The sequence below is a fragment of the Megalobrama amblycephala genome, linkage group LG11, assembly GCF_018812025.1.
Source record: "Megalobrama amblycephala isolate DHTTF-2021 linkage group LG11, ASM1881202v1, whole genome shotgun sequence".
NCBI lineage: Eukaryota > Metazoa > Chordata > Actinopteri > Cypriniformes > Xenocyprididae > Megalobrama > Megalobrama amblycephala.
Genome location: NC_063054.1, coordinates 31,577,879 through 31,604,217, shown reverse-complemented (window position 1 = coordinate 31,604,217; position 26,339 = coordinate 31,577,879). Strand labels below are relative to the sequence as shown.

General features: G+C 35.9%; 1 protein-coding gene across 1 annotated transcript in view; it reads right to left on the bottom strand.

Annotated features, from left to right (window-relative positions):
• The window catches only part of ehd3 (EH-domain containing 3), a 28,584-nt gene extending 18,812 nt beyond the window's left edge, over positions 1-9,772 (bottom strand). Inside the window, exons 1-3 of the mRNA XM_048207437.1 lie at positions 9,055-9,772; positions 5,919-6,095; positions 3,310-3,407 (exon numbers count right to left, since the gene is read on the bottom strand). Coding sequence (XP_048063394.1) covers positions 3,310-3,407; positions 5,919-6,095; positions 9,055-9,281 — 502 coding nt within the window. The 5' untranslated portion in view covers positions 9,282-9,772. The remainder of the gene's footprint in view (positions 1-3,309; positions 3,408-5,918; positions 6,096-9,054) is intronic.
• Positions 9,773-26,339: the final 16,567 nt, after the last annotated feature.

Here is a 26,339-nt window from a genome sequence, read left to right as displayed (position 1 = left end):
ACATGGGCTGGCATATGCAAATATTGGGGGCGTACATATTAATGATCCCAACTGTTACGCAACAGTCGGTGTTATGTTGAGATTCGCCTGTTTTCCGGAGGTCTTTTAAACAAATGAGATTTATATAAGGAGGAGGAAGCAATGGAGTTTGAAACTCACTGTATGTCATTTCCATGTACTGAACTCTTGTTATTTAACTAATTCAATTCAATTTAATTCAATTCAATTCAATTTAATACATTTCAATTCAATTTAATTTAATTTCTGATTCTAGGGCACCTTTAACATCACATTTTTAGTGACTCATTATTCGATTGACTAAAACTTAAGACATTTTTTTTTTAACGCAAACACAGATACAAAGTAATGTTTTAATTTATCATTGCATAATGCATAAAACTTCACATAATATTTTGAAAAAATAGTAGGTACTCTAGTGTGCATCTATTTGGTGCCTCTAATGGCACAGAAATGACACACTTCTGCTTGAACTTCTGTTTTGCTGTAGTACAGCAGGGCAGGCTCTAGTATCAGATGATGACTAATTTCACTGTCAAATTAAAGTGCCTACCTTTAAACCTACAACTACTACTTTCTGCGCAAATGTGAGCTACTAAATATTTGTTCTATGAAATCACACCTGAAATGACCTTGGGGAGCCTGGCTCTCATACACATGAGTGTATGTAATCCTCTGGCTGTATCAGTTGGGTCTGTGAGGCTCAGTGTGGTGGAAGGGGAGTGACTGGGTAAAATGAAAAGTGCTGATGCCAGGAAGCCCAGCGGTAATACTATGGCCACTATGGCTGCAATAGAGTTTTCTGAATGAGCGATGAAGTAACCATGTGTTAAACGCTGTTGTTACAAGGCCATCTGTACAGTAATTCAACTAGAAGTAACTGAACTTTTATATCACTGAAATGTCACAACATTTATATATGAAAGTAGAGATGCACCGAAATTAAAATTCTGGGCCAAAACTAAAAAAATTCAAGATGCACTTAGATAAAAAAAACGAAATGAAAAAAATGCATTAATAATCAATTAATTAATCAAAGTTATTTAATAAATCAACACTCATAGATAAACTGAGTTCTACAAACATTTAAATTGCACACAAGGCAGTTTTTATGTCAACTTTAACAGAATTGTTTCTACTTCAGTTTGTTGGTGAAATATAAACACTTAAATGACAATAAACTGCAATAACTTGTTTTCATGACTAATTTATTCAAACATACATTAAATAATGATGACATCGCTAACAGGTTGAGTAAAAATCGAATGAATATGTAATACAGTGCATATCTTGCACTTCTCTAGAGTTACTTTTTTCTAGCTAACTAATGAGTTTATATGGATACTGAACAGCTTGCTTGAGGTAAACTTTAAGTGACTAGCTTACAAGCTGTTTTATTGACGTCTTTCCCTGGTTGAAGAACTGATGAAGTGATTATATGAGACAGGATTCATTTCTGTAATTTGTAATATATCTTTCAACATTCCTTCTGCTGTTCATCCATGTTTATTTCTATCTGTAACTAGAAGTAAAGAGGAAGAGATGATTGTTTAAAGTGCGCTTTATCCACTGAGGTGGCTACAGTGATCTGTCACACCTTATTAATGAGTTCCAAAGTGTCCATTTGCGGTTTGAATTTTATAATAAAATCGACAGAATTTTAAAGTGGAGACTTTGCTTCATATTAAAAGTAACAAAGCACAAATCTTTTTGCGATTATTGGATGGCAGGTGTGCTACAAATGTTTAGCGAAGCTTTGTTCACACATACAGACTAAAAGATTTTAGAACCACATCATTACTGATTAAAATCAAGTAATTAATATTGTCAATCCAGAGCTAGTGTACACACAGCTGACAAGTTTAACTGTTGTAGCTTATCCACATTGTGTGCACGAAATAGATGATGAACACAGTTAAAACGTGCCATTGGAGGACCGCTAATTAAATGTCTGTTTCGGTCACTGATTTCAGTGTTTTAGCTGAAGATTTTCAGTAGCCGTAATTTCAGTGCATCCCAATATGAATGTTTAGAATGCTCGACAATGCATAAAACGAAATGGAAGTTTGAAAAAAAAAAAACGTTGCATACTCTAGGTTTAAGAGTCAAAGATTACATTTTTTTTTACTAGTATTATAAAACCAAATCAGTAACAAAATATCTGCCAAACTTGATATCCATCACTAGTAGCAAACCAGAGAGCAAAAAAGCACAACCATTCCTTGATACAAATACAGCTGTGGATAAAGAAAAAATCCAACTCAAACTATTGTTTGTTTGTCTTTTATGTTTTATGCAGTATGTTTTACTCTATAAGGCCTGTTATGAGGACACTGACTTTTGCATCTAGCTTACAAGCCAAAACAACACCCTTCATCATGTTCTAAGATTTTCAACACATCACAATTAAAAACAGACTGAAACTTCAGTTACACAATACACCATCACATGCTGGTGCTTTTCATGAGAAAATCACAAAGACAAATACTGAAAAAATTATAATTACTTATTTTCAAGACCAAGTCTTGTGGTTCGAATTTCCTAAGGAAAATCTTTTTCAGTTGACGCCACAGGGAACAAGAACTAGCATTCAAATTTGAAATCACATGATCTTGATATGCTGTTGTACTCTGAAAACATTCTAGGACTGGTATAACCAACCAAAACTATACTAAACAACTAAACTTACTAATGTATAAAATTAGAAACTTGAAACATCTAACCCTTAATATTTCATTATTTCCTGCAAAATATTACAAATTTAAATGCAAAAACCAAAACAGAACAAAAGAATAATGAAATAAAGGTTTGGCAAATCCCACTTAATTACATTTGAGACGTTTTGGGGAAGTCGAGGAGAAACTGCATGTGCATCTTATATCACGTACACTGTGGTTCAAAGGTTTGGAGTCAGTAAGATTTTTTTAAATACTTTCATTCAGCAAGGACGCATTAAAAATTAATCAACTGGCTTTCAACATTGATAATAATAAGAAATGTTTCTTGAGCACCAAATCAGCATATTAGAATGATTTCTGAAGGATCATGTGACACTGAAGACTAGAGTAATGATGCTGAAAATTCAGCTTTGCCATCACAGTATTTTTGCTATACTGTATTTTTGATCAATTAAATGTAGCCTTGGTGACTATAAGAGAATTCTTTGGAAAACATTTAAAAATAGTACCAACCCCAAACGTTTTAAAAGTCGTGTATATATAATAGCTCCTGGTTCAGTCAAAAATTTTCCTCTGTGCACATGCATGTTTATGCATTTTGGCAGTCGGTTACCTCTGCTGATCCTTTGTTTCTCTCCGCTCAGGATTCCTGGAGTGTCAATCACACTGATGCTCTCCAGAACAGGATTGGGCAGCTGGGCACACACAAACCTGAAGGCCAACCCAAACAAACAGGAATCACACTCAAGGACACCGCAATCTTACTTTATCCCACTTTCTACACTTTTACGCTTCATTCTTGATTTCAGCTTGTGAAAACATACATGTGTTACTGGAGCAAAACAAGCTCTCTATAAAAAGTCCTAAATATCCAAAAACTGTGAGTGTGAAGTTGCAGTAACCTGGCATAGATGCATGGATCAGAGTGCCATAAATCATTATTTTGTTACCATCTAAGCCTGTAGTTTGACCAAGTTGGGCATGGTGAAGCATAAAAAGCAAGTAAGACTTAACATTTTTATAGGCTGGAAAAAAATGTCTGCCCTGAGATGCTTTAACAGCAAGCCAGAAAGTTGTGTGCATGGCTTTTGCGGCTTCGTGTGTGAACTAGGCCCAGAAAAAGTGTGTCATGTTTTGAAATGAATCGCTAGGGACCTCAGGCTGTGGAAACTTTTTCCTAACATTATTTACTTTTCTTCTGACAGTTCCTATTAGAACATGTTGGACACAAACAACTTGAAAGAAGAGAAGCATGTACATTTACTGAAGATATGGCACCAGACCACACGCTAGTACAAAATATCTAGCGGTTTAGGCCAAATATGAAAGTTTTAAGCAGGAGAATTATTTAATATTAGAAACTACTCAAAATCAAACATTAATCCAATGATAAAATAACCATATTGCTTGTATTGTCAAATAATTTGATGTGTAATTATATGCAGTAGTTTACACCACGTACACTGAGCTGCTGCTATTTATGCATTCATAAATGATATACATATCTAAAAATATATCTGAAAACCAGGGCAGTTGTCTCAAGCATTTCAAATTACATAAACCCACAGCCAAACAGGGTGCATGACAAGTAATATCCCATGAGCATGTTTACTACCTCCTTGTATAAAACCGTGAAGAGAAAATAGCATTTCTTTGCAAAAAGACCTCAGATGTTAAAGTGGAATTTCACACAAAAATGAAAATTCTGTAACAATTTACTCAACCTCACGTCATTCTTCTGTGGAACACAAAAGAAGATATTTTTTATCCATACTATGGAGGTCCCAATATATTTTCATATGGACATTCTTCAAAATATCCTTTTACTGATGAAAGTCAGTCATACAGGTTTGGACTGACATGAGGGAGAGTAAATGATTACAGTACTTTAATTTATGGGTGAACTATCCCTTAAAAAGTGTGTTGCTGGTCTTCTGACAAAATTGCAAAAAAAGAAAAATTTGCAAGCTTTGCGATTGCAAAAGGCAAAGAGGCATTTTTCTCAAGAGTTTTTCTGCTGATTTGCACAACAAGCAGAGCAGCCTGCCAAACCCTCAGAGTACTATGTGCAGCACAGACCACCTGCACAAATAATCACATGCATGCGATTGCATCCTCAGGGATGTTTCATAAAGGACTGTCACTCTATCATGCACACTTTTACTGTTGAGTCATTTTCAGACTGTGAATGACAGCCTGTTTAATATGCTTGGTGAGCTTGATGGTATGATGTTCTCTTATCTGTCAGTGGCTTAATCATGTGACGGGAGGTCAGTGGATCAGACAGCATGAGGAAACTCAATCATGAGAAGGAATGTTGCCTAGTGCCTGCCCCCCCCCTCTGTGATGTCATCATGATTTAGGAAGACCATGTTACTTCTGCCAATCTCAGCCCAGGCTAAAGCTCTAAAGGCCCTGATATACAGTACTTCAAGCGAAATCAAAGATTTCGAACAAAATCATGCCAAAACGAAGTTCGTTAGGGAATATCCCGACATTAGTCTAAGCAGCGTAGACGGCATTGGGATGTTCACTAACAGTATATCGCGGCTCACGTGTTTCGAACTTCTTCGAAAAAAACTTTGCCATGAGTGTATCAGGGACTTAAAGGTGATAGAGAGGATTTTTTCGTCGACTGAGAATCCAAAGACTGTTACTGAGTTTTTTAAATGAGCGCATGCGTAAGAACAACCCCCCTCCTTCACAGCTCATTTCAAAGGAACACCTCCCAAAACTCGTGCACGAGTATTGGAACACGAGTGTTTACCACCGGCATTCGCTGTGTCGTGTTAGTGGATTCATTATGTCGGACTCACCGCAGGTAACTCATAATCTGCAGTTGTTACTCCTGTCTCCTGACAAAAACATTGCATGCGGCGCCTGTGGAGTGTGGAAAGTTACTGGAGCGCGCAGCCGCGCTCGTCTCTCACAAGGAACGTCACGGCAGTGATTGACAAGCCAGAGGGCCAATCGTTTACGCGATGATGTTTTTAAGGCCCTACCTCGTGCACAGATGATGTATATTAATATTATTACTTTCAGTGCTCCTAATAAATAGTCTTTTATCAGTTAGTAAAGACAGTTTCAAGTAATATTGCAAAAATGTATAAAACAAAACATCCTATTTAGCACCTTTAAATGTTTTGCTCTAAAGTTTGGCTGAACCACGTTCATTTCAATAAACATGAGAACTAAAGTAAAACATATTTGTTTTAATTCCACCTGTTAAGGAAGGCATTGCCAAAGGCGTTGAGCTTCCGAAAGGGTTTTTTGGGATCCACAACCAGTGCGTTTCCTGGTATTAGTCCCTCCATGTTGCCATGCATCACTGCTATGAAGGAATCAGTTGTGGGTTCTGGACCAATCCGCATACCAGGGAAGTCCTGCTCCAGGAGATATCTATAAAAAGAGATTCATTTAGATTAAAGCACTTCAACATTTTATGTCATAACTTTTCTTTCTTTTAAATTTGTCACAATTCTAAACTTCCATGTTTAAATGAAAAATAAAATTCCAATGTGTTCCCAGACTTTGGGATCTATTCCGGTAACGGACACCTCATGTAAGACCATGTTCGCATGATTTCTGCTGCTGTTAAAAGGAAAACTGCTAAGATCACACTCTAATAGAGAATGTGAGTTTGCTAAGATAATGTTTACTCTTCTCAGCACAGAGCCATTCAAACAAACCCTGCTGTGGACATGTGACGGCACTGAGACTGTTTGGAATACAGCGCAGGTCAAAAAGAGCTTGAGTAACTACAGGACACTTGGCCTCAGCTGAGAACTTATTAGCTGCAGTTTATACCAGTAACACAAGAGTGTAAACGGAACACTGGCGTCATTTGGATGTTTTGCCAAGGCCAGTGTATCTAATACAGAGGGAGCTATCTATCGCTTTTCTGTAACCCTGAAATAAAATTAAAACAAATCTGTCCTCGACTCATAATATAAACTACCGTTCAAAAGTTTGGGGTCAGTACGTTTTTTTTTTTTTTTAAAGAAATTAATACTTTTAAGGATGCAATAAATTGATTACAAAATATATATATATATTAAGGTGCACAACTGATACTAATAAATGTTTCTTGAGTACCAAATTAGCATATTAGTATAATTTCTGAATTCGATCATGTGACACAAGACTGGAGTAAGACTGCTCGCTCATATCACTGTGTAACTAGTTAAATGTGTAATTTTATGTTGTAAAAACTATATGCTATTGAAATGGTTGTTTAAATGTTTTTTTAAAACAAAGTGAGCACCACTTTTGCATTATGCGAGCATGTTAAAAATATTCAATGTTAAGCATGAAACTTCCTATGACATTATAATGAAGTGTTTCATGGGCTCTCTCACATTCAGGAAACATACAGAGAAAGTTGAGCATATTTTCTTTCATAGTTATGTGTTCAGTCAGCAGAACAGACACTGTGTCCACTGAGGCTCTCACGACCCTTATGAATAATGCACAGGAGGAAAGAGAGCCAGAGCGAAAATGAGAAGGCACATTTGTTACTGCTAGTGCAGGACAATACCTAACTCTCACATTTAAGACTCACCTGAGTTCAAACATGTACTTGTTATTCAAAAAAATCCCAGATAATGTGATTAAATTAACTACAGCCAATGACATTGCATTTTATGATGGTTATGAATCAGAAAATAACATTCAGAAGTTTTTTTTATGTTTTTGAAAGAAGTTTATGGTTAACATAACAAGGCAATAAAAACTGTAATATTTTAGATATTATTACAATTTAAAATAACCACTTTCTATTTTAATACATGTAATTTATTCTGTGATGCAAAGCTGAACTTTCAGCAGTTTTCAATGTCACATGATCCTTCATAAATCATTCTAATATACTGATTTGCTACTCAAGAAACATTTATTATTATTATTGTCAATCAGTTGTGCACCTGAATATATATATATATATATATATATATATATATATATATGTTATTATATAAATATAATGTTGAAACCATATTTTTTTTTTTCATAATTTCATGATTTATTTGAAAAAGATTTTTTGTAACATTGCAAAAAGTCTATACTGTCACTTTGAACAAACTGAATAAGTCTGAATAAATTAACTTTAAATTTTTCTGAATAAAAGTATTAATTTCTTTCAAAAAATATTTTTTACTGACCTCAGAATTTTGAACAGTTGTGTAATTTATGGTTAAAAAAGTTGACTCAAATCAAATGTTAGCATTATAAAATTGTTTTAAAAAAATCTACAACTTGTTAATGAATTCCAGACTTTTGCATATAGACCTACAAAAACATTCAAATAATTATAGCTTATGAAGTACTAACTTTAAGATATTTTTTAACTTCTCAGTCTGAATAATCTTCAGGTTATTCTTAACAGTGTTGGAATGACCACATGATTTCTTTTAAAATGGATAACCCGTATGTCTCCATCCACACTGTCTACATTCTGGGACCTATTTAGTGAGAAGTTACTATGGCAATGCTGGAGTCAATGTTAGTGTCTCTTGTTGCCTGGGGATCTTTAGTAGTTTGTTTTCTTTCATTTTGGACCCAAAAGCCTTAAATAACCCTGCAGACAAGCATCACAGCACAGCAGCGACATTGTGTCATACAGATACATCTTAGAGCTGGAGCCAGGCCTGTTCTGTTTACAAGTTAACCATCTCTGTCTCAGCTAAAATTATGGTACTATGTTAAACTTTGTTTAGCATGTACTATCAAGATCTGTATTCAATGAACACAGAAATTCTCATGTAAACAGATGAAAGATAAATCTGTACCACTGAAGTCATCAAATATAGTGGTTTATAGGATTGTGAGGAATCTTGCATGGAACTTGAAAAACTGGTTTTATGGATATTACAAATAAAATTGCGACAGTTATTCAAATTTATACAAAATATGGAAGAGGTGGTGTTTGAGATGACTATTTCAATCAAATCTAATGGCGGAATATGGTCTAAAGCTTCTCACAGTATGTATGTTTGTTTCACAAAAACTAGGCGTGTGACGCACAAAATATTTTGTATCCTGTAAATATTATATTATAATTATTAGAATATATTCTCATGAATAGCATTAATGATAATTATTACATTAAATACTACTTAAAACTACATTATTCACTTTACATGAAAATAGAAATGTCAAAAAACTTTGGTTATATAAAAATATATTCATACACATTCACTACATCTTACTCATGTACTCACAGTATAATGTTTATGCATGTATGACCTATTCTTTATTAAATATTTTATGAAGTGCTTGATTTTAAAGTTTCCTGACTTATGTCCTTATAGTGCTCAGGACACCAGCACCTGTTTAACAGGAGCCAAAACACACATCATACCTTATAAAGCTGGTTTTGCCAGTGGAATACTGTCCCACCAGGAGAACCATGGGTTTATTGTCAAAATCTGCATCCTCCAAAGCGGGTGAGTGAAACTCATGGAATTTGTAGTGCTCCTCCAGTGGAAGCAGTTTGGTTTTGTAGAGCTTCTTCAGTCCTTCACTGACAGTCTGGAAGACTTCTGGATCTTTCTTTCTCCTGTCATCGGTTCCCAACCAGCTGAACATGATGCAACTCGAGTATAGGCAACCTTACACGATTATTTCTGTTTATCTTGGATAATTATTTATGCACCAACGAGCCGTATTCAAATGAATGGATTTTTTTTCTGACGTAGATGTATTTAATAGTCCATTGAAAAGGTTCCCTTGTCTCTAGGCCACTCACGACACAAAATGCTCACAAGACTAGACCATAATTACAAAATATAATGCATTACATAATATTCTGCGTATATGTCATGGTCAAAAACATGGCCAAACAGGCAGATTTTCATTCAGGCTTTGTTGGAATAAAAGCGCGCGCCGCTAAACGCAACAATGTATCATTCAGCGATACACTGTTGGAAATTTGAAAGAGAAAAGAAAACGAGCGCGAAATTCTCCAGCAGAGCAGATTCACTCACGATGACAGACGTCCAAAGGCTTCCCACTGCAGCAGATTTAAATGCCAGTGCGCTGGAGAAACCCGACACTGGAGGAAATGCCCCACTGCTGGCAAAGCCCCACCCAGAGCACAAGAGCTCAGACAGGGATGCAGCGCCATTGTTGCGGATGGTGATGGTTGGTACTGCTGCTTTCCTCTAGAGAGATTTTTATTTACATCATGCTTGATGAATAAAAACACCCTTTAAGGATATAATATAATATAATATAATATAATATAATATAATAAACAGTGGCATGTATCTCTAGTAATAAAAAAAAAACAATATAAGAAAAAAATGCAATATTTATCAGCATTTAAATTTAATCACAACATCCCATATACATACTGTACTATATTATCATATCCAATGTATAAAGGTAAACCAAGTGTGGTTGGAATGTCCATCTAGTGGTAAGTCTTTGTAGAGCAACAAACTTGATAATGAAGCATGTAAAATTTCAAGCAGGTTATGGAAGAAATTATTGTGCTCCAGATAGGTAAACATCCTTTTGCTTCAGATGTAGAGCCAAAAAAATCAATGCAGACAAACAAAGAAATTGCTAACCGCACACTGAATTAGATCCAGACCGGAGAAAGTCTGGCAAAAACATTTTATTTTATACACTGCAAAGTGGAAAAAGTGCAAAGTGAAAGTGAATTAAAAGCTAGACAAGCATGAGCAAAAGTTTCAGCACATTGCTTTCTTCAGTGCTAACCTATAATCAAACAGGTTATTATATTATATAGTCTATATACTGTATTATACTATATAATAGTCTGTATTATATTATTGTCAGGGTTATGTTAGATTTCATTGTTTTCATTGATGTGTTTCTTGTGTTTCCTTGCAGTTTAGCCATGATAACCCCCTTGTTAGTTTTGCTCTATTTTGCTTATTTTATGGTCGCACGAGAATGTTACAAAGAGGACATTTGGGAAGTTAACAGAACGTCCTATAATCTTGAAGTCTTTGTGAGTCTACATGATCCTGTCTGAATAATTTCTGCATAATGACAAAAACTTTCAGAATATCAAAGCAGGACAGACAACTTGTTTTTTTTTGTAACAAATGTGCTTTAGAAACACATAGTTAGAACAATAGGAAAAAAATTTGAAAAAAAAAGTTAAGTTGTCAAGGGTCAGAAGCCCAAGTAAATCAAGTGCTTACCTCCATAACGGTGACTTCAAACTTTATTATTTTCAATAAAACATCAACATCTCATTAAGAAGTTTTGAATGAAAGAAATAAAGTCAGACTGGTTTGTAATAAGTGAAGATGCAGAGATCTAGACAGATCTGTTAGTGTTTAATGTTGTTTCTGTTATCTGAGTTTTGTGAGGTCACCATTGTGCTGAAGAGTAGATCCTGTGCTTCAGTCAATGATGATCCAGAAACACTGATGTTCTGCTGCATGTTGCTTTATTTAAAGATAGTACCTGTGTAGTTGCTGATGCAGTGGTTACATTAGCTTATGCATGTGCTGTTGTCAGCTAATGACTTACTGCAAGAGATTTGCATTTTACAGAAAAGGTTTTGTAATAATAATCCAGGAATTACCTGTAAAGTGCATTTTTTTGTAAAGCATTTAAGAAAAATTAGTTTTTGTCTGAACAGCCTCTTTTGTTAGTTAGTTTAGCTCTAATTTTCAGTTACATTTTTTGACAAGGGCAGCAGAAACATTCTGAGAACATCACAAATAAAATATTGTTGCCTAAACTTTCAGAGAATGTCTTGAATGTTCTGTGAATGTCCACAAAATAACGTCCCCCAAACCTTAAAAGAACTCCACATCGTGATTGTCTTTGAATGTACTGGGAATGTTACTAGGCAACGTTCTTCACACCAGTGTTGACATTCTGAGAATGTTCTGGGAACATAAAATTTCTAGCGAGGCTGTGTCTTATTTACACCCCCTTGTTTACTTCTGTGTATTTATCCTGTTTTGTTCAGTTCACTGTAAGTTGTTTATACTATTTTGTGTATTCTCCTGTGACCTCTTGCATTCTGGTTTGATTATTAAAGACTTTTGAATTAGTACTTCTCTGTGCATGCTGATTAGAACTCACCAAGAACGTGACAGAATAACCAATCCTCAAGCAAATAAAAATATGGACTGTTACTCACAGAACGGTCGCATGCTGGAGGAATTTGTAGAGAACAGCCCTGGAGCACTGGGACGATGAAACCCTTAAACAGCTTTTCTGGAGTAGAATGGATGACATTCTAGGACAGATGCTGCTGGTGAGTGAGGATCACCTTGCCTTCATTGAGTTTGTGGAGTATGTCTTGTGGGTTTGTGGATAGTCTCTCATAGTGGGAGTCATGGAAGACGATACCATCAGCTTCGACTCCCCAGGACCTACCTTCAGTAGCCATCTCTCTGCCCGCTCTAGATAAGTCACATCGCCCCAGCCCGGAGGGCCCTGGACGACCAGAGAGATTCTCCACCATGGACCAAATGACAACGCCCATGTCCTCCACAGATCCCGAGCCAGCACCCACCGTGGACCACAAGCTAGCTACATCCTTGGACCACAAGCTCCATCCCCGTAGCCAGCGCCAGAGTCCACCCTGAGGCCAATGCCGGTCGCCGCATCCATCCTGAGGCCGGATCCTACTGTCAGGTCCAGGTTAGAGCAGTCCACCCTAGAACCAGAATGGGAGCACTGGCTCATTGATCTGGGGACCATGGAGCCAGTCCCTACCCACTGACCACCCTCGACATCTCTGCCCATAAACCTGTCTCTGGTAACTTCCTTAATGACCTGGTTCGGGTTATGTTAGATTTCATTGTGTTTTCATTCATGTGGCTGTTTCTTGTGTTTCCTTGCAGTTTAGTCTTGTCAGTCCCCTTGTTAGTTTCATAGGTTTCTGATTAAAGTGACATGACGAGTCCCATACTCGGAACTTGTGCTCTGCATTTCACTCATCCAAGTGCACACATACAATAGTGAACACATACCCGGAGCAGTGGGCAGCCGTTTTTGCTGCGGCTCCCGGGGAGCGATTGGGGAAGAGAGCTCTGTACATTCATTCCCCCCACTTACATTTCCTGCCAGTACTGAGACTCGAACCCGCGACCTTTGGGTTACAAGTGTGACTCTCTAACCATTAGGCCCTTCTGCTCCAACTTGGTTCTCCCTTAGCTTCGCCGTGGTCTGCCATCACTCAGGTTCCCTCCGGCTCCACCTTGGTCCATCGTCACCCTGGTTCCACCATGGACTTAATTAATTACACCGGTCTCATCTGCTTCTGTGTATAAATACTTTTGTAAATAATTTTGTTCAGCTCACTGTTGGTCATTGTCTTTACTTTGAGTGTGTTCATGCTATTTTGTATTCTTGTATTCTCCTGATCTTCTGCATTCTGGTTTGATTATTAAAGACTTTTGAATTATTACTTCTTGCATGTTCTTGCACACCAAGAATGTGACAATTATATACGCCTAATGCCTATAGATATATAATGGCGCGTTCAGGTTAGTGCTGATTGTAATAACTTCAAGAAAGACTATGAGGTGGGCTCAAAGACTGTAGTGAAGCATGACAGAACAAATTAAATATGCTAAAAGAAGATAAGCCTGCAGGCAATATTCAGCATAGTGAGGGTACCACGAACTTCAGAGGAAATGAGAGGATTCGGTAAATATTTTATACTAATGATATTTCCACAGTGAAGAAAGCCTACGGAAATTTATTTTGGTCACTATAAAAAAAAAAAAACATAAACTCGTTAACTCAACAGGAAAGAGAAAACGATACATTTCATCGAATCATGTTTTTAAATGCTAGTATGCATATTTTGAACGAGTACAAAGAGTTTAAACAGAACATACCACCACTAGATGGTGCAATAAGACAACGAAACACTAAGCTGGGAATCCCAAATAAAGGTGACTGATGCTAATAAATAGTTTTCTAATTTTTTTCCCTCGTGTATTTATTCTAAAATGTTCAAAAATAAACATTGTAATAATAGAAATTTGTACAACAACACTCGTGGACACTCAATTGTCCAGTTCATAAAGCTGTGGATGAATATGCTGATATAAAGTAACAGTAAAGGTAAGCGAAAATATATTGCTTGCCTCAAACCTCATAGACTGGAAATTTAATACGCAAACACTTACAAAGAACATATAAGGGTGGAAACTGTGACTATGCTTTTACCACTAGATGTCTCTCTCAGTCACACAAACGGTTTTGATCTTTCCTTTCAAAGTTTAATTCAAGTCGAGAACTAAAACAGGATTACTGGAGAAACAAATGAAAACAAACTGCTGCTGTAATTAGATTATATTATTATTACATTCTTGTGAGGTAAAAGACAGAGTCTGATAATAGATGTAATATGCTGTGAAGCAGTTTTGTTATGTAATAGAGAGCAGAAACAAGTTCCTCTGCTTTGTATTTTTGATGAAAGGAACATGGAAGCAAACAACCATGACACGTTTTCCTAGATGAGAGGCTGAATTTTTATAATTGAAAAAGGAAGATAATTGAAACTGGGCTATTTAATATTCAGGACCTGTATGGTACCCCACTGTTGTCCTTGTTAGTGGCTGATGAAGCACAACAGATACGAAGACGCACTTCTGCTGTGCTCTGTTTCATGTGCATGAAGGCCTGAGGCTGTTCATATTGCTCTCTGAATCCCCATTACAACAGCCAACTGTTGTTCAGTAGTACTGTGACACAACAGTAGTTTTCCTAATGGATGATCAAAGCAAAATAAGTAACTTGATACATATGATAAGAAGACTTTTGTCCCTTTAGCACTGTGAATGTGTCTTAATTCAGCAGGAATGTGCACTGTAGCCTATCAATGACTGTTAAAGGGTAGTTCACATCAAAATTAAAAATGTGTCTTTATTTACTCAGCTGTAACCTGTATGATTTTCTTCTGAGAAACACAAAAGAAAGTATTTTGAAGAATGTTGGTAATTCGGTGCTTCGGTGACCATTGACTTTCATTATATGGCCAAATTACCCCACATATTTTTCAAAATATATTTTTTTTTTATGTTCCAAAGAAGAAAGAAAGTCATACAGTTTTGAAATGAAGTAAATATAGGAAAACAGATTTTTCATTTTTAGGTGAACTATGACTTTAATATGAAAAACATCCACAGTGTGCTTTTATCATTTTTTTTTCTTGGGTAGTTATTATCTAAATTTTTCTACAGGAATTCTTCTAGCTGTTATTGAAGGGATAGTTCACCCAAAAATTAAAAATAAAATGTCATTATTTACTCAATCTCAAATTTTTCCAAACCTTTAAGACATGGTTTCTTCTGTGAAACATTTCAAACATTTTCAAAAATGTACATATCATAAATTTATTTTTCAACAATGACCAGATTTATTCATTATTCATCATATTATATGACACACAATAAATAAATAAATACATAGACATAAAATATTAATTTGACATGAAATTATTTTATTTACCTGTATAGGCATATTATTTTAAAACCTCCACAAAGAAAAAAAAACATTACAATGTATAAAACAATCGGCTTAGCAACAGGATGAATGCTGCAGCAATATTACAGTAATATTCTTGCTGAAACCTTATTGTTGTGAAAATTACGCTAGATGGAGCTGCATTTGTATGAAACAAGAAAGTGCGAGTTTGCGGTGTCATCTGAGGGAAAGTAGTACCGGTTTAGGTTACCCAGGTGATGTACAGTCTAATGTTGCCATGGACTACATCAAAAATCAGGAAATTGTGGAATGCCGCAATTGACCAATCAGAATCAAGAATTCTAGAGTGCTGTATAATAATGAGGATGAGATAACAATTTTTGTGTGAACTATTCGTTTAAGCCGTTGGAATGCAATCTCAACTGAAACCGCAGAAGGTGTTTGAGTAAATTCTGAGGGAACAATGAAAGGAGACAGTCTCATAAAGTGGCAGAGAGAGGTGGATACCTAGGGAGAGCAAAGCTCCATCTGTCTTATCATATTTAAGGACTAAATCTCAGGGGCACCTCGTGCAGACTTGATTTATAATGTGTCATACATCTTGATGAGTTCGCCAGGCATAGAATCTAGCGTGTGTTTGTGTGATTCTGTCATTTTGGTGGAGCTCACAAGGCTATGCAGACCTGCTACCTGTTTGTGCCAGTTCACTCTTGAATTATCTGGGCAGATCTGTATATAGTGGTATCACAAATTCAAGAATCCGCCACCCATTTATCTTCTTGTAATTTTGTCACACGTCCAATTTCCTAACAGTTCATGGTTGTGTGGCATTAGGAAGAAAAAAACATCTTTTTCTCTCACTCTCTCCTCTTGAGCTGAGATGTGGGCTGGCAGCTTTTAACAGTTTGAGTGGCTCCACAAGGATCCAATTATATACACATATTAAGCCATACAGCAGAGTGTTTAATAGCATAAACGGTAAGGCATATTTTTCAGTCCTGTGAAAATTATGTCTTATTTACCACATTGGATGTTGGGGGTTTTGCGGCTAGCTCTGCATAATCCAGTTTGAAAAGAATTATCACAAATGAGATCTCTTTACAGTAGTATCTCATTTGTTGCTTCCAGACAGCATTCATAGACAGCAGATGACAGTAACTAAGACTTGAAACACCCCAGTCATTGTTTCAAATGAGACCTCATCAGTGTCTCAAACTGCACAGATTTGCAAGATATTGCAGTATGCAATGAAAAATCAGCAAGCTCAAAATGAACTCAAACGTTTTGTAATCAAATTATTTTTAAAACCAAATTATCTCAGACACACACTATCCACTTTTAGTAAGTATGGACTTGCTACTGCTATTAGATACACAGAGACGCTGCTGTGAGCATGTATGATATGCTGCTGCTGCTGCATAGATAGATATACATAAATCCCGTAGCAGATCTAGGCAGGTGGAGCTGGGAGAGGAGGAGGGTTTCAGAGGAACTCTGGACTTGCTTACAGCAAACAACCAGACCATTTAAATGTTGAGCAAGCAATCTCATTGGCTGCGGGATCAACAGAGGCCAATCAGCTTGTGCCATGTGGTAATGATGTGATTGCTTGCAGATTGCATGTCACGGACCTATCAGCCTGCGCCCTCTAGAGTTTCATGATTGAACTGGATATATCAACAACTGTCCAATTTTTTTCTTCTAAAGGGATTTTAGAAGAAATATCAGACAAAACTAAAATAATTTACTTTGATTAACTGTTTTCTTTGATATACTGTATGTTCCTGACCTTTTTGTGAAAATGAACCATCTGTAAAATTCCAAAAGAAAAAATGTTTAATCAAAATATAACTCTGCCTCTGACACAACGCTCTTATTATTTTCATTATTCAATCAATTTCTAGTGGATAAAATCAAGTCCCACCCTACATTTTTTATCATTTAAAATCCCGTTAGACAGAAATTTATCACATTATGGAATTAAAATGGTTGTGAATGCTGTTACATTTTGATTTTGAATAAAACATCTTTTAAGCAATACAAACAACATTTAAGCACTAACATTTCCTCTGGGAGGATTGCTAGTTTTTCATTCACACTCATTATCAAAAGTTAGACAAAATCAAAATGAATGCACATAGTGAATAGTGTTCAAAGGGATACAATAAGATAAAAAGGCATACTATGCATGCAAATGTATGGTGGTGGGAGTGATGGAGCATTTGAAAGGAGGACAGAGTGAGATGTGAAAATCACCCAGCATGATCACTAATGGTGAGGAAGCTAATGGACTGATGGACTAAACTGCAGGTGGGTCAGAACCACGGGCAGATTAGTGGGTCAATCATAGCACTGCCGTCCACTGCGCAGCAGGATTGAACAGCACTGTAAATGTGTGGCCTGTATCAAATATTACTGCCCTACGCTAATAGCTGAACATTATTACGGCCATTAAGGCAATTCAGTGTTCCCACAATGTCCAGAATCACTTCCTGCTGCTGCATGATGTGTGGCTCCGATTTTCCTTGACTTTCAGCAAAAGATCAATGTTAGAAATAACACTGATTTTATTATGCTAAATTCTCTATTGCCTTTTAGATGGTTATATTATGATCTTATTGTGCTTCTTTAGTGGTTGATGAGATTTCAGTTTTTATGAAGGCATTTTCACTCTGCCATCAGTCTAATAACTGCAGAAATGATTTATTCTGGTGGTAGATTCTCATCCTAATGCATGAAGACACGACTCATTTTTAAATGCATTCAAGTCTTTCCCAGCTAACAAAAATTTGGTAACACTTTATTTCTATGGTCCGCTTAAGACATTCTACTAACTATAAATAAATTTGCAACTATGTCAATGAACAGACATTAGACTTCTAACACTTTATTTTGATGGTCCCTCAAAAGATGTTCTACTGACTATAAGTAACTTTGCATCTATGTGTCAACTCATTCTACTAACCCGAACCCTAACACCTAACCCAAACAGACTACTAGCAGTCTGCTACACTCTAATGAGAGTTAGTTGACATGTAAGTTACTTAGTAAAATATCTAAAGTGGACCATCGAAATAATGTCTAACCAAACTGTTATGTTGCCATTAAAGGTGCCCTAGAATTAAAAATTGAATTTATCTTGGCATAGTTGAATAACAAGAGTTCAGTACATGGAAAAGACATACATTGAGTTTCAAACTCCATTTTTACTCCTTCTTATGTAAATCTCATTCGTTTAAAAGACCTCCGAAGAACAGGTGAATCTCAACATAACACCGACTGTTACGTAACAGTCGGGGTGTACGCCCCCAATATTTGCATATGCCAGCCCATGTTCCCAACATTATGAAAGGCATTACACAAGGGCAACCAGTAACGTCTGGATCTGTGCGCAGATGAATCATCAGACTAGGTAAGCAAGCAAGAACAATAGCGAAAAATGGCAGATGATATTTTTAGTGATATTTGTAAATTGTCTTTCTAAATTTTTCATTAGCATGTTGCTAATGTACTGTTAAATGTGGTTAAAGTTACCATCGTTTATTACTGTATTCACGGAGACAAGAGAGCTGTCGTTATTTTAATTTTAAACACTTGCAGTCTGTATAATTCATAAACACAACTTCATTCTTTATAAATCTCTCCAACAGTGTGTAATGTTAGCTTTAGCCACGGAGTACTATCAAACTCGTTCAGAATCAAATGTAAACACCCAAATAAATACTATACTCACATGACCCGAAGCATGCATGCAGCATACATGACGAACATCTTGTAAAGATCCATTTGAGGGTTATATTAGCTGTGTGAACTTTGTAAATGCACTGTATTATAGAGTCGCGAGCTCGATGGGTGGGGAGTGTGAGGATTTAAAGGGGCCGCAGCATGAATCGGTGCATAATTAATGATGCCCCAAAAAAAAATTAATTTAAAAAAATCGATGGGGTATTTTGAGCTGAAACTTCACAGACACATTCAGGGGACACCTTAGACTTATATTACATCTTGTAAAAAAAACATTTGATGACACGTTTAATGTTATATCTTCATGTTCTTGTTCAAAATGTTTTAAAATGCTTTAAAATGTTTTTTCTTGGTTATGCAAATGTTAAGAGAACATTCCATTTTATTGTTCTGCAAACATTATGTTTCATAATGTTCAGAGAACATTCAAAAGTAACAGGTATGACATTAAAAAAAAAAAAAAAACAGATGATAAATGTCCAACTAAAATGTTTCAAGAAAAAATGTTCCATGAACGATGTATAAATAATGTTTTTGTGGTAATGTTTTGAGAACGTTATTTAATACCAAATATTCCCTGTTAGCTGGTTTAAATAGGATTTTGTCATCACTTACTCACCCTCAAGTTGTTCCAAACGTGTATGAGTTTCTTTCAGCTGAACACAAAAGAAGATATTTTAAAGAATGTTGGTAACCATACAGTTGACGTCACCCATTAGTATTTTTTTTCCTACTATCGAAGTCAGAAGTTTAGTTACCAACATTGTTTAAAATATCTTCTTTTGTGTTTAACAGAAGAAAGAAACTCATACAGGTTTGGAACAACATGAGGGTGAATAAATGATTTTTCATTTTTGTCAATTATCCCTTTATGGCTGTAGGGGTTAACTTTCATGGCTATTTAAAAGTGTGATGTTTTTGGTCGTTGTTACTAATGTCTGCAATATTGCGGCTTTCAAGAACATGTGAAATGTGTGAGTAAATGATGCTTGAATGACACATTAATTCATCTGAAACAGAACAAGACAGCTTCAACTGAGAGAGATGAAACACTTGTAAATAATTAAGGACCTACATCAATGCAAGCAATCTCACAGAAGAATACACAGTTTTTATATAAACAATTTTATCTCTTAATATCAACACATCTGTTTAAAAAACCCACACGCATTCTGTATGTGATGTAGTATGACGCAAATGAGCTGTTGTTCAAGAGCTCAAGGAGTTCTGTCAGCAAAGAGATTGAGGGTGACGTCCTGCCAGTCAGGTGCACTCATGTGGAGTGATTCCCTCTGTCAGACACTCGCAGGCACTCTTCCCACAGTTCAGCTCTTTGTCACCTCTCTGACTGGAGTGGGAATTTGGTGCTACAGCCATGATGGATGACATTCTAATTGGGGATAGAGAAGGTGATGTTCTGAATGATCAGTGGGCCACATGAGGTGACCAGATAGTAATGATAAAAAAATCGGGATAGGTCAGAAATGTGGGTAGTGTTCAATGAAATGATACGCTGACGACCTGAGTTTGAATTTGGCCTGGTGTGTTTTGAATGAATGATTTTGTTAAAAGCGTAACCAAAGCATAACTGAATTTGCGATAGCCGTTTTTTCTCCAATAGTGACATATATCAGAGTGAAACGGCTCCTAGAACAAGAAAAAATGTGGGACGGGACTTGACCAGTTTAATTTTTAACTAGCTACTTTTTACTGAATATCATGTTTCGAACTCTCCTTTGCATGCTCATGAGAACAACTCGTTCTCATATCTTCTTTTGTGTTCATCAGAAGAAAGAAATTCACACAGGTATGGAACAACTTGAGGATGAGTAGATTTTCATTTTTGGGTGAACTATACATTTAACATATGTTACAGATAGACCAACGCTATCTCACGACCAATTCGTACGTATTTTAGGAGGTTGCTAATTCATATGAATTCGTACGACCTCACTCCTACGAATTCATACGATTTGTCTAAAATTGGGCAACTCGTATAATAAGTACGATTTAGCAAAAAACGTACGAATTCATATGAGTGAGGTTGTACGAATTAGCCACCTCGTAAAATATGTACGAATTGCCGTGAGATACTCTCTCCCCTTTTAATGCGTCTACAATAAAAGAGAGAGTTTCTTCCAATTCAGTATTGAGAGCATGAATGACACTCCTTGCTATTATTGCCAGCAGTATCTGCTTTTCCACCATGATAGGCTTGCAAATCTGAATTTAAAACTGCAGTAGTGCTATAGGATGTAAAATAGGCCTACACACATCCTAATAACTCACTTTGACAGAGTTGCTATACAGTAGCTTTCTTTAAAAGTTTCTCAGCATGGGCTTCGTAGGATAATGATTCAGAATTCATGCATAGATTTATCGAAGTACAGCTTGATAATGTCTTTAGCTGTGAATCGGTCCATTGTGAGCTTAGGAGAACGCATGAATGTGTTTGAGGCTATACTTCTAGAGGTATAATAAGGCAATCAAAGCCAGTAATTTGGCCTGCATTTGGAGAATAATAAACATCTATGTACATCCGAAAAGGACAAATCCATTTGCACACTGTACTGCATCAGTCCCAAAACACATTAAAAAGTCAGATGAAGTGTATGGCTTCATACTGATGCATTAAAGCACAGTCAAAATGTAAAAATAGGTACAATGCACCAGTTTCACACAATAATGTTTCTGCTGCAGTCAGCAGCTAAGAAGCTCAGCGGATCAATGAAGCTCTATTGACACCACATCTTTTTCATGTCATGAGCTATAGCTGCATGAATAATTAAACTGATCAATCTAAGCTAGGCAGGAGCTATTATCCCTATTGACTCTGACATTTCTTCATGGGCACTGTTTGAGCTTAATAGATGGTGAGATCGTCTCTTTCAGACGGTATGAAGTACAGGATTTTTGAGACGTGCGATTGTATTAATTGTGCCAGACTGCTCCACAACAAGATATTGGAGAAGAAAGTTACTGAACTGATCTAATTGTACATTTTTATGCGTGTTATTACTTTTTTGTATATTTTTTGTTTATATTATACTGTTTTTTATTTATAAAATAAAAAGTATCATATGATTTATGTTTTAAAATAAATAAAAAATAGATAAATGCTATTATTGCTAGTTAGTTTATCAAGTTACTGTTACACTGTAAACCCATGAAGTTAATAAAAAAAAATACAACCAATTGGTCTTAATTAAGCATTTCCTTTGGAATCATAACTCAAATGCATTCCTTGCATTTTTGGGCTTCAAAATAATAAAAAATTTAAGTATTAATAATTTAATGTAGGATATACTCATAAGTCCTTGCACTTGAATAATTTAATTAAGTGTGGGAACTTATAGGGATTATATATTATTAATATATGTTTGAACTGTTTTAACTGGTGTTGTAGCTATTTCAAGTAATTTATCTCCACACAAAATGTAAAATAATGAAACAAAAACACAGTTCCTTCATTTCTCCTTGATTACAAAGTAGCCTACAAACAGTATTGCGTTGTAGTTTTTCTAAGCTCAACTTTGTGTAGTACAAAACAAGCACTTAAGATTGTTGCTGTATTTAATTGCACCTAATTGAGAAGAAGCGATATGGGTCATTGCATCAAATCTGTCTCACATGACCTTGCAATGACTCTGAACTCAGACTGTAACCTTGGTTATTATGGGCTGGTCAGACTGCGCCAGGTCTGTTCAGCTTAATTTCACAACTAAAGAGCAGAAAATCAATGAACGCTAGGATGATCCGCATGGGTCAACAAGACGAGCATGAGCCTGCAGTACTTTATAGATCTCATTCATTGTTTTTGATGTCTCTCTCTATATATCCCTTATGTCTCTCACATTAACACACCAATTCAAATGAATACACAAACATGTGCTTAATATAGCCCAGTCTAAAATTATAAAGTGGGAAATTTACTTAGGCTACTTTTTACTTTCCTTTGCATATAGCCAGTCAATAGACTGCAGTGTGGATTAGTGGTGGAGACTTTTCAGTGACTTGTTTTGCTGGTTACATAGTTACACCAGTAAGTGGCAACGAGAGACCATCTTCATGAGTTAATCTTTGGTTAAGTCATTCATTCAATGCATTCAAAACACTGAATCATACAGGAACGAAACAAGCAATTGTCTTTATGAGTAAGTCACTGAATCATTCATTCAACCGATTTGTTCAAAAACACTGATTCATTCAGGAGCCAAACAGATGACTGTCTTTATGAGTGAGTCGTTGAATCATTTACTCAATCGATTTGTTCAAAACACTGATTCATTCATGGAGACACATAAGTGGTTAATGTCCAATGGCTTCGTTTAAGATTATTTCATTGGCGGAGCAAAAATACAAACTAACTAGAATTTTCCAAATTTAAGTCACTTGAAATTATCTTATTGTTTATTTAACTGGTGAATTAAAGCACAACAGTTGTATAACATTGCCAATCGCGCTGTCCGATATCACTTGCTCATTTGATGTTGCTTCAGCAGCGGGTAGTTTAATCACTAAAATATTGTCAATGGAGATTACCGTAGAATCATTTTCCATTGCAATATTTCATAAACCATATCTTGTGTTTTTCTTATCAGCTGTTAAGATTCGGACAATGCCAGATTTGCAAATGAATCACTATTTGTTCACTCACGCACTGAATCGTTTCCAGCAGTTTCTCACATCGAAATAGTAACAGAAAACATAAAGAGCGCTGGATGAGGTGGATATTTTCCTACAATCCGTTTTAGGAAACAAAACTTGGAAATGTCTTCTACCGTTTGTCAGCAATGAAGCAGATATTTTTCACGCAGCTTGTGAATGAGTCAAGACAAGTTGCCTCTATTTATATAGCCTAGCGCTTTATACAATAGATTGTTTCAAATCAGCTTTACAGGGATAAACTAAAAGATGCAAACAGTGTTCAGTTCTGATGTAAAGCAGCTTTAAAAAGAAAATAGTGTCATTGTACAGCTGAGGTTCTGCTAGTACCACTGGTACAGACAATTATTTGTCAATTTGAGCAGATTATCCTTATAGCTACTGTATGTCACTGTGCTTGAAAGTGTTGGCAAAATCACAAATTAGTAATTAGTGAAAATTGACCTTTCAGTTCATATATGGGGAGTGGCATCTTGATATCTGCAATATAAAGGTATTTTACCCTATTAAAGCTTTTAATGGCTGAAGGACGTACGTTTGGGCTGAGCAGTCACATCAACCGGGCTTGACTGAGGACGCAGTGTCATTGTGAAAGTGCACAACCATTGTTAAAGTTCCACATGGCACTTTTGACTCCAGCTAATTAAAATTCCCATTTCACCCTCAATAACACTTTATTATTTGGTTGGATGACTTCCCCTTCCCCTGCACACTCTGACTTTGTGTAGCAGTACATGCTGTGCTGTATCAGATGGGGTTTAAGAGGTCTAATCTGGCCAGACAGAGCCGGTAGCAGACTGATCCTCCTACTATGAGGTAACAACAAAATAGCACAAATTACTGTGTTACGTGCCCACTAACTGCCACTCATCACAACCGCTAATTTGCTTAGCAGTGCCAGACACACTTTGAAGCATCCAGCATTTTTCTTTTCAGAGTGAAGTTGAACACAAGAGTACCATAGTGTTACCATGTTGTGTGGACAAAATATAAAACAAGTGAATTTATTTCCCATGATTAAATCGCAAAATTTTTAATAATTTTTTTTCCAGATCTCAGAGGCCTGGAATTTTTTGACTGAACAGCAATCTAAACTATACACCATCATATTTTTTTAACTAATATTTGTAGTTATTGTTAACATATTAATTGCAAATAAAATGTAAAATTCCATTTACACAGTTACATTTTTTACCCTTAAATGCATGAATTTTTTTCCAGTCATTATAACATATTCGGGTCTTTAGCGACCCGAATATATCTAACATAGATGGAGCTCTAACTGCCACAATAGTATAAAACTCTCTTGATATTTTAAGAACAATTACAAAAGAATAAAATAACACATATTTCATTACCTTTTGGATCTTGGAAGTGTTCAATTTGTGCAGATACTTTTTACCATCATCACTGTCATCGTCAGAGCTCATTTTCCCAGTTCAGCATCTGCCTCATATTCACAATCTCAACCATATTCTCAAAACTATCATTTTCAGCATCTTCAAAATCAATACTTTGATCGCTGACAGCCTCTTCACCAGATCCACCATCAAGTGATAGTAACACTAATATTTGATTATGTACAGTATTTGCTCAGCCATTTTAGTACTTGCGTATTCTTTTGTTTTATGTTTTGATACACAATGATGACGTGAAGCATCATTTCATCATTGTGTATCAGACATTGCCGACTTGAAGAGGGTGAATTGCAATTAATGAGTCAGAGGTTCAATTATTGTTGTGCAAAAAAAATATACTCACCCAATTACATACCCCAGGTCGGTTGCAACCCTATACACTTTTTACAAAAAAATTAGAAAAGAGACATTTTTTTGTTTTTCTTGTTATATTGTTTATAATGAATAGATTGAGGAATACTAAGAAGGTTGAACTTTAAGGGTTTAAGGGTTAAAAGAAAAAACAATATCAACAGGTTATTATCTTTATTTTAAGGGAAATATAAGTGTATAAATAACTACAAAGCAACATTTTTGTCTATTCAATTTTGTTATATAATAATAAAAATTGCTGCTAGAAAATTACAAAAAACACAGTTTTAAGGCCCGTTTACACCAAGAACTATAACTATAAAGATAACGAAAAGATATAGTTCTAAAAATCGTTCTAAATATAAAAGAATAGCACTATCCACACCACAGCTATAATGATAATGATATAGAGAAACAATATCGTTGGGATCACTTTTCAGAATGATTCTGAACGATGAAACACTGACAGCCAATCAGAATCCATTCTAATTTAAGGGCTCACGCATTTAAAATGGCAGACGACATTGTGGATAAGTTAATCGCGAGGTCCAGAAAAAGCCACCACTGTTTGACAAGTCAAACACCCTTTTCAAGGATACTTTAAAGAAAATGGATATATGGAAAACAATCAATCATACCTTCAGAATAAATGGTGAGAAGTATTAACGATGAGATCTTTATGCCAGGCTAGCAAACAGTGTAAAATAAAATTACCTCAGGTATCCAGTGCTAGTTTCGACTGTCTAGCTTCCTTTGAAGTTGCAGTGAGAAAGACTAGAGTTGCGTCCCAAACGACGCACTATACACTATGCACTTATATACTATGTACTCATCCATGTAGTGCGTTAATTGTATAAGGTTATTTTGTCATTTAACAATGGAGCCTGACAGCCTCTTCCCCTCCACTACGTAATTAAAGCTGATGAAGTGTCCAACATTCCACACTTCTGTTGCGTCCCAATTCGCATACTATCCATATGTCCCAAATCGTAATATGTTGAAACGAGTATTCCAAAGACACCCGGATGGT